At 41.9% G+C, this 20,281-nt stretch overlaps 1 protein-coding gene and 1 long non-coding RNA gene across 2 annotated transcripts; one reads left to right on the plus strand and one right to left on the minus strand.

Moving 5' to 3' along the window:
* Positions 1 to 74: 74 nt before the first annotated feature.
* LOC118941994 (glutamate dehydrogenase, mitochondrial-like) lies at positions 75 to 1,389 on the plus strand. The gene is made up of 3 exons (XM_036955537.1): positions 75 to 227; positions 405 to 467; positions 739 to 1,389. The coding sequence occupies exons 1-3, from the start codon at positions 75 to 77 to the stop codon at positions 946 to 948; spliced, it is 426 nt and encodes a 141-aa protein (XP_036811432.1). The 3' UTR covers positions 949 to 1,389.
* A 6,430-nt stretch (positions 1,390 to 7,819) lies between these two features.
* LOC110511226 lies at positions 7,820 to 8,973 on the minus strand. Its single transcript, XR_002471696.2, has 2 exons — positions 8,432 to 8,973; positions 7,820 to 8,285 (listed from the first exon to the last, which is right to left on the minus strand). It is a non-coding gene; the product is annotated as an uncharacterized LOC110511226 (long non-coding RNA).
* Positions 8,974 to 20,281: the final 11,308 nt, after the last annotated feature.

Raw genomic sequence — 20,281 nt, forward strand, 5'->3', positions numbered from 1 at the left:
TCTGAAATGTGTGAGTGAACCCAGATGAAACTTCAGGGATGAATGTTGATCGACTGGATATACTTGAAAATACGATGGTTGCCAATGATCATGTTACATTGCTACATTGCCATCTAACTATTTATCTCTCAATCCCTCGCTGTCTCTGTGTCCATTCAGGAGAGTTTGGAAAGCAGGGAGGACCGATCCCTGTTGTTCCCACTGCTGACTTCCAGACCAGAGTCGCTGTGAGCACACACACACACACACACACACACACACACACACACACACACACACACACACACACACACACACACACACACACACACACACACACACACACACACAAACTATGTGGTATGGAAGTGATGTAGTGTGTTGGCAGTTTGGTAACACATCTTTCCTTCCTCTCTCCACTCCAGGGTGCTTCTGAGAAGGATATTGTTCACTCTGGGCTGGCCTACACCATGGAGAGATCTGCCAGGGTAAGAGTGTGAGTGTGCGTACACGTGTGGGTCTGTGTGTGTGTGTGTCTGCGTGTGTTGGTGAGGTTAGTGCCGATGAGTCAGATCCTAGAATTTAATCATATGTTCTCTATGAGACAGACTGTGATAATGACAATGCCCCCGCCCTGGCCCGGGGCACCTCTCAATCACACCACCATGTGTCTGTGTATGTTTGTGTCAGTGTGTGTGACTGGTTTTGCCAGTGTAACTGGTATCTAACTAGTGTTTGTGTGTTTTTTTCCCCCTGCAGCAAATCATGCGTACGGCCAGTAAGTACAACCTGGGTCTGGACCTGCGGACGGCTGCGTACGTCAACGCCATCGAGAAGGTGTTCAAGGTCTACAACGAGGCCGGCATTGAGATAGTGAATAGTTCTTTTTTAGCCTCTTTACGACATTATTCCATTCAAATGAGTTTCTTCAAGGAGCAGGCAGATTATATATTGTTTTCTTGGTTTTAGAACTACATTATTTTGCAGCATTAGGGCCATTTATTTAAATTTGCCCTGCTAACTTTACTACTGGAGTGCAGTTTTTTTTCCACCAGAACAGCTAGATATGTAGTGAGGTGCATACTGGAGGCAGAGAAGTCAGGCGCAGGAGAGCGAAAACTGATTTACAACAGTGTCGTTTAATATCCATAAACCACCGTCAACAGAACAATACAAATAAATGGTAAATACAATACAAAACAATACAATACAATACAAAACCCGGTAAATACCAGCATACCGTTGCATAAGCACTACAAGAAACAATTACGGACAAGGACATGGGGGGGAACAGAGGGTTAAATACACAACATGGAATTGATGGAATTGGAACCAGGTGTGATGGAAGACAAGACAAACCCAATAGAAAATGAAAAGTGGATCTGCGATGGCTAGAAGGTCGGTGACTTCGACTGCCGAACGCCGTCCGAACAGAGAGGGACCAACTTCATGCGTTCACCTTTCTATTTCACTTCAGATATCATGATATGTGAAGTGAAATTAAATCAAATGGGAAACGTAGCAATCAGGCTGGTTCCACCAGGCTCGATTATGAAGGTAAATTGGGACAAAACTCGAAACTGTTTTGACCTTTTACCAGGTCAAATGTCACCAACCTGATTCAAGTGTCCTCCCTGTCCATTTATAGGAATGCTCACAGAGAGGGCATGTCTGCGTGATGCTGAGGGTCCTCTTGCTGGTCTTCTCTATGTTGCATGTTTGGCTGAAAACTGGACATCTCGAACAACTGCAGCAGGCAATACTCATAAACAATGTACTTCCTCATCTTATGAGCTGGGGTTGACTGTGACAGGGTGATATACTAGACAGCCAAGTGATGAACTGCATTTTGTTATAAAGAAAGGACAAAGCTTTTTGATAATGCACTTCACAACCAAAATGACTACTGCTTGTATCTGTTAGGCTGTGTAATTAACCTACTAGTTTATCAAACCGGGCATAACATACATTACCGTTGTTGATGAAGCCACCTGTGTAATCAGTGCAGTAACTAGGGTCAAGCTAATTCTAGGTCGTCACTAGTTACCACAGCCACAAAGTCGTAAAGCCTGTCTATTCCTACAATTTCACTTCATAAAATGTGATTTTAAACCTAACCCTAATCTTAAAACACACTGCTAACCTAATGCCTGACCTTCATTTAAGACCAAAAAGCACATTTTTGTTTTCATCCATTTTTAAGATAGACAAAACTTTATAGGTGTAGTAACTAATGGAAAAAATAAGTCTATGCTTTTACAGATGTAGACTGACTGTAGCTCCAGATTAGATCAGATTCAGGCTGATGACACCGTTACGGGTTGTTGCTCCTAGTTCACTGTATCAGTCAGACTCAGACATAAGTTAGCTACCACCATAGCTGCATCCATTATTTGGTTTTGCACCAAAAGATAAAGAAAACACTTGAATGCGCAACAAACTCACTTGCAAATCTGCCTTGTAGGCTAACATTAGCTAGCCTGCCTCACTTTATAAAATAATATGGTTACCTCCATAACCAGCAATAACGTTATTTAACGGCATTAGCTAAGCTATACCAGAAGTCATTATATTTCAGTATCTCTGGTTATACTGACCACTACCGGTCGTTGCAGACCAAGCTAGCGTTACTGCTGCATAATTGGGAGACGACGAACTCCAAGCACCTATTCTGCATACTAGCTGGGGTCCTTCAGCAGAGCATGTCAATCATAGAACTTTGGCTGTGGACGAATGGTCAATCTGTATCGGGCCCGTGATCCTTTGAATGCTTTGGGGGCTATGAAACAATAGAGCACCTTTCAATGAAGGGAAGCCAAGTGGGCGGAGGGGTGATTTGCAGGTGGAGCTTGTCCAAAGGGGGCATGATTTGTTGACATAATTGTAATCCAAACCCAACTTTAATTTACTCTTTGTGACACGCTGAGGTTCTAAACTCAGTTTTAGACGAGACTGACTTCATGACCAAAATGTTTCCATTTACATTTGTATTTTTTATTATTAGTACTTTTTACCCCCAATTGTTAGTTAGTCTTGTCCCATCGCTGCAACTCCCGTATGGACTCGGGAGAGGCGAATGTCGAGAGCCATGCATCCTCTGAAACACGACCCTGCCAAGCCACACTACTTCTTGACACACTGCTCACTTAACCCGGAAGCCAGCCGCACCAATGTGTCAGAGGAAACACTGTACAACTGGCAACACAAGTCAGTGTGCAAGGAGCCTGCCACAAGGAGTCGCTAGAGTGAGATGGGAGAAGAACATTACGGCCGGCCAAATCCTCCCCTAACCCAGACGATGCTGGGCCAATTGTGCAAATAAGTAGCTATGGGATGTAGTTGGTCTCCCGGTCGCGACAGCCCGGGATCAAACCTGGGTCTGTAGTGACCCCTATAGCACTGCGATGCAGTGCCTTAGACCTCTGCGTCACTCGGAAGGCCCCTTTGTAGTCAATTTTGACATTAGAATAATGTTTGACTCATATCGATGCCACATAAGCCATTTTCAAAGAGTTACTTGAGTTACTTTAGGGACAGTCACTCTTTAATCAAATGGTTTCCCGGCTTGTAAGTAAACGTTTCACTCTAAAGTCTACACCTGTTTTTTTTTGGCACATGTGACAACTACAATTTGATTTGATCTGATCCAGAGTGCCAGTGCCCCTTCTACACTCACTGTTTGGAAAAACAGGCGATGTGCTTTTGAGAAGTAGTGTGACCTACACAGATAATTCCTTAATACGGCAGGAAAATGTGCAGACTGTGCAAGGTGTGTGTAGACTTTCACTAGCGAATGGAAAAGAGTCATCCAGGGACTCACCTCTCAGGCAAGGGGACACTCATTTTTCTCTGTTCTCTGTTCTCTATTTTCTCATAGAACCGTCAGATGTAGTTTTAGTGAATCCACTCACGTTTCAGTCTGTTAGTCTGCAAGAGCAGTATTCAGGTAACTAATGTTGTCCTCACTATTGTGTAAGAGTGAACAAGGAAATAAGAGATAGCATCTCTTCACATTAAGTTGACATGTGGAATCAGTGGCGGATTTAGGCATAGGCGACATGGGCAGCCGCCTAGCTGGGGGCGGCATGGGGTGCCCGCACAAAAAAATATATATACAAAATACACAAAAAAATATATAGATTTTTTTTATTCCTGAATGGTGACATTTGCGCGATCGGTTTTCGGAGTGGATGCCCTGATTCTAGTTTGTGAGCTAGACAGGCTACTGACTGGGAAGGTCTCCCACTCAGAACTACAAGATGGTCAGGTCTCCCCACTGGAAGCCCGAGGTAGGGGGAGCGGGGGAATCTATTAAATAGCGCACCTCTAACTTTGTACAGTACTAATGCAATTAGTAATGCAATTAGTTGTGCAATTTAGTTTGTGTGTTTTTTGTTTGAAGTGCAATAGTTTCTTCTTTATAAGTGTGTTATTCTATTTGTGTGATATAGGATTTGTGCAATTTAGTTGTATTTGTGTGTTTGTCAGCAATAAGGCAATAGTGTAATTATTTGATACTCTTTATTTGCATTTATATACTACAATTTATTTATATTTGGCTTTGTTACTTTTTTTTTATATTTATATATATATTTCTATAGTTTTAAATGTTAATATTTATTTGTATTGTTCCAAATGTCTGAATAAAAAGAACAGTTAGTGCAGAATGGGGCTTTGTGTAGAATAACCAGTCGTCTGGCTGCTACCTTGTCATTTGGCTCACAATCAAATGATGTACAGTACATGAGAGATGGGTTCGCCAGTCATAGGGGACGTCATGCAGTTCAAATCCTGTCAGACCAGTCTCATTCTGATAAAGCTGGGCACAGAGGGAGTGTGACTGTGAGGACCAACCAAGTTCTGTCACATCCCAAAGGGTCTGACTGTTAGGTACCCAAACATCACCCAAAGGGTCTGACTGTTAGGTACCCAAACATCACCCAAAGGGTCTGACTGTTAGGTACCCAAACATCACCCAAAGGGTCTGACTGTTAGGTACCCAAACATCACCCAAAGGGTCTGACTGTTAGGTACCCAAACATCACCCAAAGGGTCTGACTGTTAGGTACCCAAACATCACCCAAAGGGTCTGACTGTTAGGTACCCAAACATCACCCAAAGGGTCTGACTGTTAGCTGCCCAAACATCACCCAAAGGGTCTGACTGTTAGGTACCCAAACATCACCCAAAGGGTCTGACTGTTAGCTGCCTAAACATCACCCAAAGGGTCTGACTGTTAGGTACCCAAACATCACCCAAAGGGTCTGACTGTTAGGTACCCAAACATCACCCAAAGGGTCTGACTGTTAGGTACCCAAACATCACCCAAAGGGTCTGACTGTTAGGTACCCAAACATCACCCAAAGGGTCTGACTGTTAGCTGCCCAAACATCACCCAAAGGGTCTGACTGTTAGCTGCCCAAACATCACCCAAAGGGTCTGACTGTTAGGTACCCAAACATCACCCAAAGGGTCTGACTGTTAGCTGCCCAAACATCACCCAAAGGGTCTGACTGTTAGCTGCCCAAACATCAAATCAGTTTATCATTTACCGTCACTGAACAGACCAACTGGACAGCATTTCTACCCTCAGAATGTTCCAGAGTGCCAACTCCACACATGAAAAAATACGATAGTGTAATGGTATTCACTGTGGTGTTTTTGCAGACAATACTGTAGTATTCACTGTAGTGTTCTGGCTCGTGGTGGCCCAATGACCAATTAAGACACTCCATGTTAGTGTTTCCTTCATTTTGGCAGTTACCTGTATGTCTGCATCACATGTTGGTCCTATGATGGAAATAGTTCTGCTGCAGGGTAGCACTGACCTGACAGAGAAAGTCATATGTCTAGAGAGACAATACCCCTCTCTCTCCTTTAGACATGATTCACTCTTGCCCTAAAAACACATCATTGGGTAAGCCTCTGTAGGGGGTCTGTGTTTGTTTACTGTGTACTGACTGTTTGAGTTAGACCACTTCCAGTTCCCATAGCTACTTAGTTGTATCAGGCTCCTACTGCCAAAAGCCAGGGTTGTTTAACTCACCGGTGAGAGACGGAGATGATAAGGGGTTGTGTTTCATCCAGTTTCATTCAGTGATGAGTGTTTCATCCAACAGACCCAGTTGTTTTTCCAGAGTGTTGTATCTGCTCTGTGGGTGTTTCTGGGGATTGAAATTGATGTCCTTGGTCGGTCTCTCTCAGGCCATTACCAGCCGGAGCTCCGGGAGGGGAAACAATGGTCCTACCCAGCAGAGACTGAGGGGTAACTCAAAGCTAACAGCATTAACAGGGTAAACCTGGGTTTACAGCAGTAAACAGCAGCACCTAATCATACCTAAATGGGGTGGTACAGAGAAGGACTGTCACCCACAGTTAGCCAAGATGGTTGTTAGTGCCTGTCCTTCCTGCTGGATCGGGATCAAACCCGGGTCTGTAGTGACACCTATAGCACTGTAATGCAGTGCCTTACACCACTGCGCCACTCAGGAGGCCCCTTTGTAGTCAAAAGGTTTCTGACTCATATCGATGCCACATAAGCGGTTTTCAAAGCGTTACTTGCTTTTTAGGGACAGTCACTCTTTAATCAAATGGTTTCCCGGCTTGTAAGTAAACGTTTCACTCTAAAGTCTGTTTTTTCGGCATGTGACAATCACCATTTGATCTGATCCAGAGTGCCAGTGCCCCTTCGACACTCACTGTTTGGAAAAACAGGCGATGCGCTTTTGAGAATTAGTGTGACCTACACAGATAATTCCTTCAGGCAGGACAGTGCAGCAGTGCAAGGTGTGTGTAGACTTTCACTAGCGACTGGAGAAGAGTCATCCAGGGACTCACCTCTCAGGCAGGGGGACACTCGTTTTTCTCTGTTCTCCATTTCACTGTAGTGTTTTTGCGGACTGGAGTCTGCAGAAACACTACAGTGAATAGTATTTACTGCAGTATACTATTGTATAAATGCTGTGTAAAAAAGAGTAGTGTGTGTATATATACACTATAGTAATTACTGTAGTGTTTTTTCGGACTGTAGTATCCTGTAGTGTTTACTGTTGTGTTTTTGGGCACATTACTGTAGTATTCACTAAAGTGTTTTTGTTGCATTATCTTTGACATAGAAGTGGGAAGCCTTCACCTTGAGGAAACATACTGCAGAAATACTAAAAGAGCAAATGTTCCATAACCTGTAGGTCTGAGTTCTGAACAGAGTTCAGCGCTTCTGCTCTGTTCTTTAACCACAGGGAACACAATACACGGTCAGTACTTGGCATGTAGGTTTCTCACTTACAGGTGGCAAAAATTGGGATATGGGGGCAGGGTACTGTACATATAGTATGTCCTGACACTTGTTAAATCACACTTTATTAGAATTGCGTTTCAAAAATCTTGATACATTTTAGAGCACACATTTTGAAACAATATGAAACACATATTGCTGGGGAAATTCACAGGGACCACCACCTTTTGCTTTAAGCACCTTTATCATTGGGAAAGTGCTAAACTATAACCAAAGCAAGATAATGATGATGGTGAGCACTTATGAATGCATTTTTCATACAAGCTCAATAAAAAGCACACATTAAAAGGTAAAAGATACAACATTCAAATAATAAGGTGAGAGGAACAGCAGGCTTTAGCATAATTGTTCATCAAATTATACATCCCGTAAAATAATGTTTCTCTTCTGATCTGCCCTGGAATGTTCAGTGCTTCCCTTTTCCTCCTTCAACCTCTTCCTTTATTTCCACCTTTATGTCTTCCTGTTTTATGTCTTCCTCTTTTATGTCTTCCTGTTTTATGTCTTCCTGTTTTATGTCTTCCTCTTTTATGTCCTCGCTCTCTCTTTTCCTCTGCTCTCCTCTTTCCTCAATGCCTAGCTCTGCCATTTTCTTCTCGACATCCTCTGTCGTCTCGACGCTCTGTCTCACTCTCTCTCTCAAGGCTGGGAAATCATTTGGGAATATCTTTAACGTCTCACTATTATCCTGCACCATGATTATCCCAGTAGTATAATACACATTTATAGTGCCTGCCTTCGTTTTCAGTTGTTTGCCATCTTGAATTTTTCTCCACTGTTTTCCCTCAGGATAGTGTTTCAGTATTTCCTCTTCCCATGTAGAACCATTTGTTGTGTAGAAAATGAGGTCGCATGGAGCATTTTTTATTTCATCACGATATAAAGTCTCTGGCTTTCCCTGCAAAATGTTTTTTTAATATATTTTATTTTCCTTTTCATCTGTCATCCCCTCAGGGTAGGGGACGAGGGGTGGCAATATGTTCTGTTGTTTTACCTGTTTGTTTACTACCACCTGTAATAAAGATGAATGTTAATGTATTTATTATCTAGGTCACTCATTAACAACATATTCTCTTTCACAAAATAGCCAGGTTAAATATTAGGAGCAGGGCCCTGTATTTCCTTGACTAATATTGGAAGTCTTTCATCTGTACTCACTCTGGAGCTGTGTGTCCGCTTTCTGATCTTGTCTCTCTGTCTGTAGAGGATCTGTGTTCGTTCAGTTCTGAAGACTTTTCCTCTTCCTTTAACAACCTCTGTGTAGCAGGAGATACAGTACTGTGTCCCCTCTTGGAAATGTTCTCCGTGTTTTCAGAGTTGTAAGGACAACTGAAAAGAAGACCGTGAAAGAAGTGTAACTGGTGATATTTCCACTGGCCACTCCCGTATATAACGTAGGTTACATTAAGGTGACGTGCCAGAGCCTTTCTGATGTTCAGGTTTTGACTGAATGAAAACGATACTAATCTGAAATGTGTGAGTGAACCCAGATGAAACTTCAGGGATGAATGTTGATCGATTGGATATACTTGAAAATACGATGGTTGCCAATGATCAGGTTACATTGCTACATTGCCATCTAACTATTTCCCTCTCTATCCCTCGCTGTCTCTCAGTGTCCGTTCAGGAGAGTTTGGAGAGGAAGTTTGGAAAACAGGGAGGGCCGATCCCTGTTGTTCCCACCACTGACTTCCAGGCCAGAGTTGCTGTGAGCACACACACACACACACATTATGCAATATGTTGGCAGTTTGACAACACATATTTCCTTCCTCTCCACTCCAGGAGCTTCTGAGAAGGACATTGTTCACTCTGGCCTGGCCTACACCATGGAGAGATCTGCCAGGGTAAGAGTGTGAGCGAAAAAGTTATCCTTTTTGATAAAACTATATTAAATACATTCACGTCACCAAATACCTGATTAAAACAGTAGTCTCAATAGCACCTTCTAGGGTAGCACCACGGTATAGCCGGAGGACAGCTATTTTCCTTCCTTTTCTGCATACATTGAATTCAATACAAAACCTGTGGCTCGTGCTCCTCACCCCCCCCCCCTTCATAGACCTACAGTACATGGTAATTATGATGAATTCCGGAGGACATCCTTCAACCATTCAAAGCTATTGCTGAATGAACTGACATGTCCATCCAAGCAAAGGATCAGAAAATGTACCTAGAAAATGTACCTAGTACTACACGTGTGATTTAGAAGCTTGCCGAGTTGGTGACATTGTAGGATATATTGAGATATTGAATAGTTATTTTTTAGCATTTTTACGATATTATTCCATTCAAATTAGTTTCTTCAATCTGCAGGAGACGGAGCAGGCAGATTATATATTGTTTTCTTGGTTTTAGAACTACATTCTGTTGTAGCATTAGGGCCATTTATTTAAATTTGCCCTGCTAACTTTACTACTAGAGTGCAGATTTTTCCACCAGAATGGCTAGATAACGCTAACGACAATGTAGTGAATTTTTTGTTGAAGAAGCCCTTTCATTGCCCACATCAGATTCTGCATATTCAACCTGTGCAACACAACTAGAAGGTTGGAGAAACAGGGGTACTGCATTTTTGTGAATGTAAGAGTTGGCATTGGTACAGGCCACCAGCCATTGACACCAGGAAGGTTGGGGCCATGGACTGCTTACGCCAAATCCTGACTCTCTGCGTAGTGCCTCAAGAACCCGGGATTCGTCGGGCCAGGCAATGTTTTTTCACTCCTCAATTGTCCAATGTGGGCGATCGTGTTCCCACTGGAGCCGCTTCTTGTTTTTAGCTGATAAGAGTGGAACCTGGTGTTGTCGTCTGCTGCAATAGCCCATCTATTATGATGAGTTGTGCATTCCGAGATGTCGTTCTGCACACCACTGTTGTACAGCGCCATTATTTGTTGGTTTGTGGCCCGCCTATTAGCTTGCACAATTCTTGCCATTCTCCTTTGACCTCTGTCATCTACAAGCTGTTTTCAGCCACAGGACTGCCGCTGACTGGATGTTTTTGTTTGTCGCACCATTCTCGGGTAAACCCTAGGCACTGTCGTGCGTGAAAACCCAAAGAGGCCAGACGTTTCTAAGGATACGGCGCCGAGCGCCTGGCACCGACGATCATACCACACGCAGTGGCTTAAGTCAGTCATATTCCCCATTCTAACGTTCAATCAAACAGTAACGGAATGCCTCGATGCCTGTCTGCCTGCTTTATATAGCAAGCCACGGTCACGTGACTCACTGTCTGTCGGAGCGAACCATTACTGTGAACGGAGTGTTGTACCTAATAAACTGGCCACAATGTACAACAATATGGCTGTATTTAAATGTGTAAATAGTGTTAACTTAATATAATGTATATAATATTATTTTATGTGTACTGTAGCTGTTAACTGTATTTAGTAATAATATGATATAATGTTGTATTAGGAGTTGTGTTGACTGTGACTCTTCCTTCCGAGGCCAGAACAGACAGTAAAATGTGTCCAGTTCTCACTAGGTTATGTTTATAGAGGAAGATGTCAAATTCTACCTAGCAGAGCTGGCTCTGGCCCTCGACCACCTGCACCATCTTGGCATAGTTTACAGAGACCTCAAACCAGACATGTATTTTGTGGGACGAAGCAAGGGGACAAGATGAGGGAAAGTTCCGCTAACAAGGGCAAATACTAGGAGCTTGCAGAGGTAATTTCACATTATTACGCTTTACTTGCTGAGCACATGGACATTTCTTCTGTTTTCTCTGTGATGTCGAAATAAATCCATTAAAAGTGAGATTAAAAGAGAGGTTGACACAGTCTATTTTTTTTTACATTGGCAAATGGAGGAAACCACAGACATCAGCTGTCACTTGCAGTTGTTGTCAGGTATGCGGATGATCCGGGCTTTATTCATGAACTTTTCTTGGGCTACTTTGATGTGTCAAGTGGGCGAGATGCGCAGTCTGTGTTTGACTTTGTCGGAGTTGAACTTAATGGAGAAACTTGTTGCCCAAACCTATGATGGCACTGTTGTAATGGAACGTACAGTATCTGCTATTTACAGCGAAATGCCCTCCTGTTCCCTGATTTAATTAAGAGGAGATTACTACTCCACTTCCAGTGTCAACTCTGTACTGAACTGAAGCCATGTCTCATGTGCCCTCTCATTCACTGGCTCACTGAATATTTCCTCTCCAAGCACTGTGTCACGGCCGTCGTTCAAGGAAGACCAAGGTGCAGCGTGGTGAGCGTACATTTTCTTTTATTTAGTAAAATGTCGCCAACAAAACAAGAAATAACAAAAACGACCGTGAAGCTTACAAGGGCTTCAGTGCCCCTAACAAAGACAACTTCCCACAATGACAAAAGGGGAAAATGCTGCCTAAGTATGATTCCCAATCAGCGACAACGATAGGCAGCTGTCCCTGATTGAGAACCATACCCGGCCAAAACATAGAATTACAAAAACATAGAAGATAGAATGCCCACCCAAATCACACCCTCACCAAACCAAATAGAGACCCAAAAAGTCTCTAAGGTCAGGGCGTGACACACTGAGTAGCCCTGTCAATTATCTCATTACTGCATGTAGTTTTAATAACAATCACATTATTCCACATAAATGTGATTGTAATTCTTGCTTTGACTAACCCATTCTTAGCTCTTTTGTCTGTGTTTTAAGTTGTTTTTTTTGGTCTTCCCAGTCAAATCCTGTCCTCATTGGAAGAGTTGAGTTCTTCTCCAACACCATCCATCCATGATGAGCTTGTCCTGCACTGAATCCTCTGAACATCTCAACCCAGGTCCTGCACTGAAGTCAAGCCTCTGAACACCTTAACTCATGCTTCATACCCTCATTCAAATCACTGCTGTGATCCCTTCCCAACATGGCGTAAGTAGCCTTCTCATTCCCATGACTAATTATATTTTACTATAAATGCCTTTATTAAAATGTTTACCGCGGGTCTCCCGTCCTCCTAAATAGTTGGTAGCAGTATTTATTAGACAGGGGTAAAGATAAAGCTTTTGTTCAGGCGCCGGGCAGGTATTAACCATGCCGAAAGGAAAAGAGTAGAATAGAGAGAGTACCACTACCAGACCCACACACATCAGCAGAAGAGACTGCCTAGAGTGTAGCCTGTTTACCAGATAGCCAGTGGAGAGAAAAGAGAATACACACCCTATAAAACCCACATCACAGCACAGGGGTAACCCCACCAAGAATACCTCAAACAATAATAATAATAATAATAATAATAATAATAATAATAATAATAATAATAATAGCAGAGCAATTGAACAGAACTTCATACAAGAAAGAACCCAGTCATCAGCAGAGGATTTGCAGTCATATGTATTATCTTCCAGTGGAGGAGTGCAGAGGGTATGAATGTGGGGGGTGTTCATAGAAGAGGTCGACCGACAACGATTTTTCAACGCCGATACCGATAAATGGAGGACCAAAAAAGCCGATACCGATTAAAATCGGCCAATTGTTTTTGTTGTAATAATGACAATTACAACAATACTGAATGAACACTTATTTTAACTTAATATAATACATCAATAAAATCAATTTAGCCTCAAATAAATAATGAAACATGTTCAATTTGGTTTAGATAATGCAAAAACAAAGTGTTGGAGAAGAAAGTAAAAGTGCAATATGTGCCATGTAAAAAAAGCTCAAGTTTAAGTTCCTTGCTGAGAACATATGAAAGTTTGTGGTTCCTTTTAACATGAGACTTCAATATTCCAAGGTAAGAGGTTTTAGGTTGTAGTTAATATAGTTAGGACTATTTATCTCTATACCATTTGTATTTCATATACCTTTGACTATTGGATGTTCCTATAGGCACTATAGTATTGCCAGTGTAACAGTATAGCTTCCGTCCCTCTCCCTGCCCCTACCTGGGCTCGAATCAGGAACACATCGACAACAGCCACCCTCGAAGCAGTGTTACCCATCGCTCCACAAAAGCCGCGGCCCTTGCAGAGCAAGGGGAATAACTACTCCAAGTCTCAGAGCGAGTTACGTTTGAAATGCTATTAGCGCACACCCAGCGAACTAGCTAGCCATTTCCCATCGGTTACACCAGCCATTAGGCTGATAAGCTTGAAGTCATAAACAGCGCTGTGCTTGCGAAGAGCTGCTGGCAAAACGCACAAAAGTGCTGTTTGAATGAATGGTTACGAGCCTGCTGCTGCTCATTCAGACTGCTCTATCAAATCAGACTTAATTATAACACAACACACAGAAATACGAGCCTTTGGTCATTAATATGGTCGAATCCGTAAACTATCATTTCGAAAACAAAACGTTTATTATTTCAGTGAAATACGGAACCGTTCGGGTGGCATCCCCAAGTCTAAATATTGTTGTTACATTGCACAACCTTCAATGTTATGTCATAATTATGTAAAATTCTGGCAAATTAGTTCGCAATGAGCCAGGCTGACCAAACTGTTGCATATACCCTGACTCTGCGTGCAATGAACGCAAGAGAAATGACACAATTTCACCTGGTTAATATTGCCTGCTAACCTGGATTAGTAGTTATAACTCGTGATTATGATTGATTGATTGTTTTTTTATAAGAAGTTTAATGCTAACTAGCAACTTATCTTGGCTTCTACTGCATTCGAGTAACAGGCAGGCTCCTCGTAAAAGCCTTTGTTGTGTCTATGAACTAGAGGTCGACTGATTAATCGGAATGGCCGATTAATTAGGGCCGATTTCAAGTTTTCATAACAATTGTTAATCGGTATTTTTGGGCGCTGATTTTGCCGATTTTTTTTTATTTTTATACATTTTATTTAACTAGGCAAGTCAGTTAAGAACACATTCTTATTTTCAATGACGGCCTAGGAACGGTGGGTTAACTGCCTTGTTCAGAGGCAGAACAACAGATTTTCACCTTGTCAGCTCGGGGGATCCAATCTTGCAACCTTACAGTTAACTAGTCCAACGCTCTAACCACATGATTACATTGCACTCTACGAGGAAAAATGTCCACAATCTTCTCGGCCACATGTCATTAGTACACCCCGCCTCAATACAGTTCAAATAACAATACACAACTTGCAAACAACCTCCTTTTTAACTAAAATGTCCACCCAAATACTTCTGGCAGAGCAATAATAGTCCAGCTCTAATGAACTTCAATGGGAAGTGCATTTGAAAAATAGAAAGTCTGTTGCAGGGTAAAGCACTGGAAGATAGCGGGAAGAGAAAGAGAGAAAGAGAACAAGAGAGATCTTAGCTGTGCTCTTCAGGCTTGCTGGTGTACTGTCTGACAGTCCGACGGTTTGTTGGTTTGTATGTCAAAACTTCGCAACAATGTTGCTACTAATCCATGCGATCCATAACCGGCGAGGTCCCATAGGATAACAACCATACGATAACAACCACGACCTAGAGCTGTCACACCGATGATTGAGTTAAATACTTTATAAACTACACACGCTGAAAATAAAACAAACTTCTGCAGCATAGCACACACAATCAAACTGTCGCGCCAACCAAGAGCTCCTCCCCAAAGAGAGTCTTTATTTCCTCCTTCCTTACTGCTGATGCGCTCTTTAAGTGGCAGCGCACGGTGAAGGCTCCGTGCAGGATTTCGCCACAAGTTCAAGTGTCCGGTCAACACTGCTGCTAACCTAGGCATAACGCTCTAGCGGCCTGCCACACTGCTAGTTTGGCTCTCTGGCCCAGTTCACCTAACATTCGGTAGTTTTTGTGCTTGCTTACCCAAGTGCCCTCCAAGTTAAAACTCTCTCCCCTTAAGGTTAGCGTAAGGGCAAGGATTACATTTAGGGTTAGGATAAGGGTTAATGTTAGGATTTAGAGCTAGGGTTAGTGGATAGTTAGTTGAAATGTTACTGAGAGTCTGTAGAACATCTACAGATGGACTATCCAAATGAAGTGTTACCCATCTATGTAACCAGCATGTTTCCTTCTTACTTCTACCTACACCGGTTGATGGATTACACCATTCCGTTGGCCGCTCTCTCCTGCAAAGCCCTGTTTGGTGACACAGAATAGCCAATGCCAGTGGCCACTTTCTAGGGGCGAGGTCCAAGAGCATCAAGCATGCTTTGCAAGAAACACTATGCTCATAGGCCTCGGGCAGTTAAGGAGAAGTATATCTATATTTCCATGTCTAACACTTGAATTTTCATCGACATTTATAATGAGTATTTCTGCAAAATGATGTGGCTCTCTGCAATATCAACGGATGTTTTTGGAACTAGTGAACTAGCGCCAATGTATAGTGGGATTTTTAAAAATATAAATATGAACTTTATCAAACAAAACATATATGTATTGTGTAACATGAAGTCCTATGAGTGTCATCTGATGAAGATCATCAAAGGTTAGTGATTCATTTTATCTCTATTTGTGCTTTTTGTGACTCCTCTCTTTGGCTGTAAAGATGGCTGTGTTTTTCTGTGAGTTAATGGTGACCTAACATAATCGTTTGTGGTGCTTTCGCTGTAAAGCCTATTTGAAAACGGACACTGTGGTGGGATTAACAACAAGATTACCTTTAAAACGGGGTAAAATACATGTATGTTTTAGGCATTTTAGTTATGAGATTTATGTTGTTTTGAATTTGGCGCACTGCACTTTCACTGGCTGTTGTCATATCGATCCCGTTAACGGGATTGCAGCCATAAGAAGTTTTTAAGACATTCTCTCATACACAGCGCAGGAGAAAAACCCCCGGGTTTTGTTTGATAAAGGGGGCTGTGGCCGCTGTCTGTGAAAATCGTCACAGGTGAATCCTCCGGTTGGAAAATGTAACCCATATGTCCATCACTGATATCCAGCACTCTATTAAAACAATCAGGGGCCTCACACAGAATGTCCTCAATGTTTTTGTCATTGTGTTCTTGACACGAGACACACCTACAATTGGTCTAGGAGACATGTTTAATTTCTTGTTTAGTGTTCTCGGTTTATTTAAATTTCTTATTTAGTGTTCTGGGGGTTTATCGAGGTCGTTTGTAGGGTTCACAGCTCTTACTTATACTCCGTCTGACCAATACCCATTACTGTTTCATATACAACAGGGTGGCCATAATCTTTGAAATGTCCAAACACATTCCACAGTTCAACGAGGTCACTACACATCAACCATCATGACAGATTTAAGCTTTAACATAAACAGATGCACTATCTGGTTAAATAAACACTCACTCGATAGCGTGAGAATGGAATGACATGATGTACATATATGGGCATAAGCACTCACTCGGTAGCGTGAGAACGGAAGGACAGGATGTACATATATGGGCATAACCACGTGACCCATAAAATAGGTCATAAATCACTGCTTTGATGGATGCAGTCTACTGTATTCTCTCTAATAGTTTAACAGTTTTAAACAAATTGAGTTCTTCAAAATGAAGGCAGAGTAACTGCTAATTACTTACTGACTGTACTGCATGATTGTAGCGGGTTTACTAACACATTAGTTTTATTATCTACAGTATGTTGACTATGACGTTACTTTATTTAATATGGTGACAACAATGTATGCTGTGTGTAGCTGTTATGATGAAGTGTTGTGCATTGAAGTCAACGAGCGAAGGGAAAAGGAAACTGAACTGTGGAACTGAACTGTGAAACTATGAAACTGAACTGTGAAACTATGAAACTGAACTGTTTGCATGTGATCAGGGGTGTATTCATTTCGCCGTTTCTGTGGAAAAAAAGATACCTAAACGGAAGCAAACGGATCAAAACAGGGATAAACATACCTGAATTTGTTCAATAGAAACTCTCGTTTTCAACTGTTGGACTAATGATTACACCCTAGATCAGCTAGATGCAGGTCGAAAGTGTGCAATAATCATCCTCACTCCTCTTAAAAATGGCCCTGACCGCCACTGGTTGACTTGGTTAATGTTGTGAGCATGGTTTTGTGTCAGCCATACAGGGACAGAGTCCTTTGAAGAAGGTGCATCCACAAAGGACAGTATGAATAAACATTGCATGACAACAATAACAAGTGAGTTGGCTAAATCATAAAGTTTATATGGAACATTCCATAGAATAAAAATGCTGTCAGTCTGTTCAGTGACATATGATAAGGACAGAGATATGACCTGATGGGAACTATGGTTCTCTCCTGTTTATGTCATAATAAACACACACTTTGGGACAGCCCAGTAGCGGACTAGAAGGCTATAACCCAACTATAGAACTGCTACGGTCAGCCATCTGTCAGGAAAAAAATATGCTGGCAGGGAGGTCTTCTTACAGGGAGCGAGGCATGAAAGAAAGGAGGGAAGGAGAGAGAGAGGAGAGAATTCCAGAGAGACAGGAGAGGAGAGTTCCGGAGAGACGGGGATTACCAACGAGAGCTCTCCGTTTTATCAGAATTATTGTTAATCCAACCCTAATCCTTCTACAGCATTATTCCCACCCAAACATCTAACAATTGGACAGCCCCAAGAGCACTTGACAGAGCTGACAACAGGTGGTAGCTAAAGTGCTTTGTCGAGAGAGAGTGATAGAGAGAGAGAGAGATTGTTGCTTTAAGTTTCTATACTGACCTCTTCTGGTTGATTGGCAGACTGCAGCTTCATTCTCATTGGCCAGAGCTGGTCAGGACCTGTGGATTAGTCAGTCAGACCACTATCAGTTTCATTATGTAGTGTTGTACTCCATGAAGCTTCATTCATACCGGATGTAAGTATGTAATGCAAGATCACAATTAGTTATGCAAAATGGCAGCATTTGGCTGACATTTTGGGTTGCATACTTTTGCATCATTTTGCAGTGCAACCATAGCTGCGGGAAGACATTTTGAGTTTGGGGAAAGGAAATAAATACAACTTCACCCTACGAGAGATCAAATTTAACCATACCAGCAATTAAACCTACCTCGGTCTTAACATCAGCGCATCAGGGTGGTTTGACATCACTATCAAAACACAACACTGGCATAGAAAGCAAGGAGAGCATACTACTCAATAAAGAACACAATATGCAAATATAACCCTCCTATTCAATTTCACAAAAACAGTCAATCACGTCATTCATGATGACTAAAAGTCATTTTTTTAATTACTGTTGCCTTTACATTGAGGGGGGGGGGGGGGGGGGGGGGGGGTATGTGACTGTAAAAACACCAGGAAATCAGCTCCAAGTGATTTGAATTTTCTAAATCTGTTCCCACATATTATGGAGAGATTGTATACAAAATGTAAGCATGGTTTGAAATGATTATGTTTTAATGAAATAACTGATTGGGCTTCTTGTGGTCAATTTGCAGTCTACAATTTGCGGTGGGACATCACCCCAACTCTCATTTGAATATATTCAAACATTCTCTTACCTAATTAAGCACCGCCTTGTAACCAACATCGTAGAAGGCGTGTTTGATGTAGCTAGATACAGTAGCTACAATACTGGTGCCAATAATTGAACTGTGAGATGTCAGCAAGTATAATAAAATGTTTACACTATTAATCTATGGCAAAGATACCTATGTTTCCCCTTTCATCTGTATCTGGTGTTGGCTAGTGACGGGAGAGGGGAAAAAACTGACTTAGGAGCATTCACCAAATTGTGCGGAGAAACTGTTACGCTGAGCTTCATTATCGGTTCAGAATGTACATTAGTGACATTTGCCGATTAGCAATAAATAGCAGCGTGTGATTAGAGTTGTTTTCCTCCACCATTTTCAGAAAAATTGTGCAGCACAGCGATAATGGAAGTTGTTTGGGTTTAGTAGCATATAATCAGTTGGAATACCAGGTTTGCATCTTCCATAATGCTTCCATTTATGCCTTCAAGTTCACACATTTTTCAAAAAGGGAATCTATGGCATTATTTGGGACGCTTAAGCTTATACTAAATAACAAATTATTTGAGCAACAGTGCAAAACAGTGTGCCTTCAAAAGGATTCGACCTCATACCCTGAAATGTTCTATAGTTCCCTACTCTACCTGCTAAGCTACCAGTCAGGTGAAACCACATGTACAAAATCCAAACCATATTTTTAAGTACAGTGTCCAGTAGAGGTTGACATTTGAAAGCAGAAAGCACCTTGATGTCAGTGGGGTCTCGCATTTTGCTCGAAAAAGCACGTCATCAAACGAAGCTCTGGACGCCATCGATGACGTACAACTGATAAAGTGATAGACGGATCGGCACACTCTTTCAACGTTAGCTGCTCATTTCGACGCATGCCTCAGCGCTCCAGTATCAAACGTAACATCCCTAGTGTTAGCTAGTTACTGGCTAGCTAGGGCTTCATCCAGCCTGGAACAAAAGAGCGGGAAGGGTCGTTCAAAACACACGTCACGTCAACACATCCATCAGTGATGCTGTGAACTGCATCACAAGAGACATGCCAAACAGGAGAGTAGGCTGTGTAAAAATGGATATCAATAACCAAGTTTCCATCCAACCATTTCATGCAGATGAATTATCTGACGCATGAAAAAAAAAGTAATAACCGAGCTGATGGAAACAGGATATGCTGGCACAATTTTATAAATGGCAACAATTTGTTCATTCCACATGGTTTGATCGTTGTGTCAGTAAACTAATTATGCAATAAATGGTGGTGGAAGTGCCTTTCTGTACAAATATTGAGATAATAACTATCATATCGAAGGCACGTGATGATATGTTGTGTGGTCATCCACTACGACTTGGAAAACCATGCAGTTTATTAAGCTACAGATCAAATAAGTTATGGACTTCACAGGGTGGTGAAAGTGCACGTGATGCTCCTTTCCAATAAATATCTTATTCTGGTGAATGATGATCGATGCTTGGCTGTCGTTTGACAAAAACTAAATCGCTCTTATCCATAATAATCTCAATGCAGGTAGCCTATCCGCACTGTATCTGCGAGCTGTTGGATAGAGCACACATCCCAAGACCAGAGTGAGCATGTTTTCTATATATAAACACAGCACTTTGTGATAAAACCATCAGTAGAGTTAAATGTTTTATTTTACACAGCCTTTTATCCACAATAGGTCACTATGATGGGAACACATATCTGGTGGCAA

This window comes from Oncorhynchus mykiss, chromosome 20, assembly GCF_013265735.2.
Source record: "Oncorhynchus mykiss isolate Arlee chromosome 20, USDA_OmykA_1.1, whole genome shotgun sequence".
Lineage (NCBI taxonomy): Eukaryota > Metazoa > Chordata > Actinopteri > Salmoniformes > Salmonidae > Oncorhynchus > Oncorhynchus mykiss.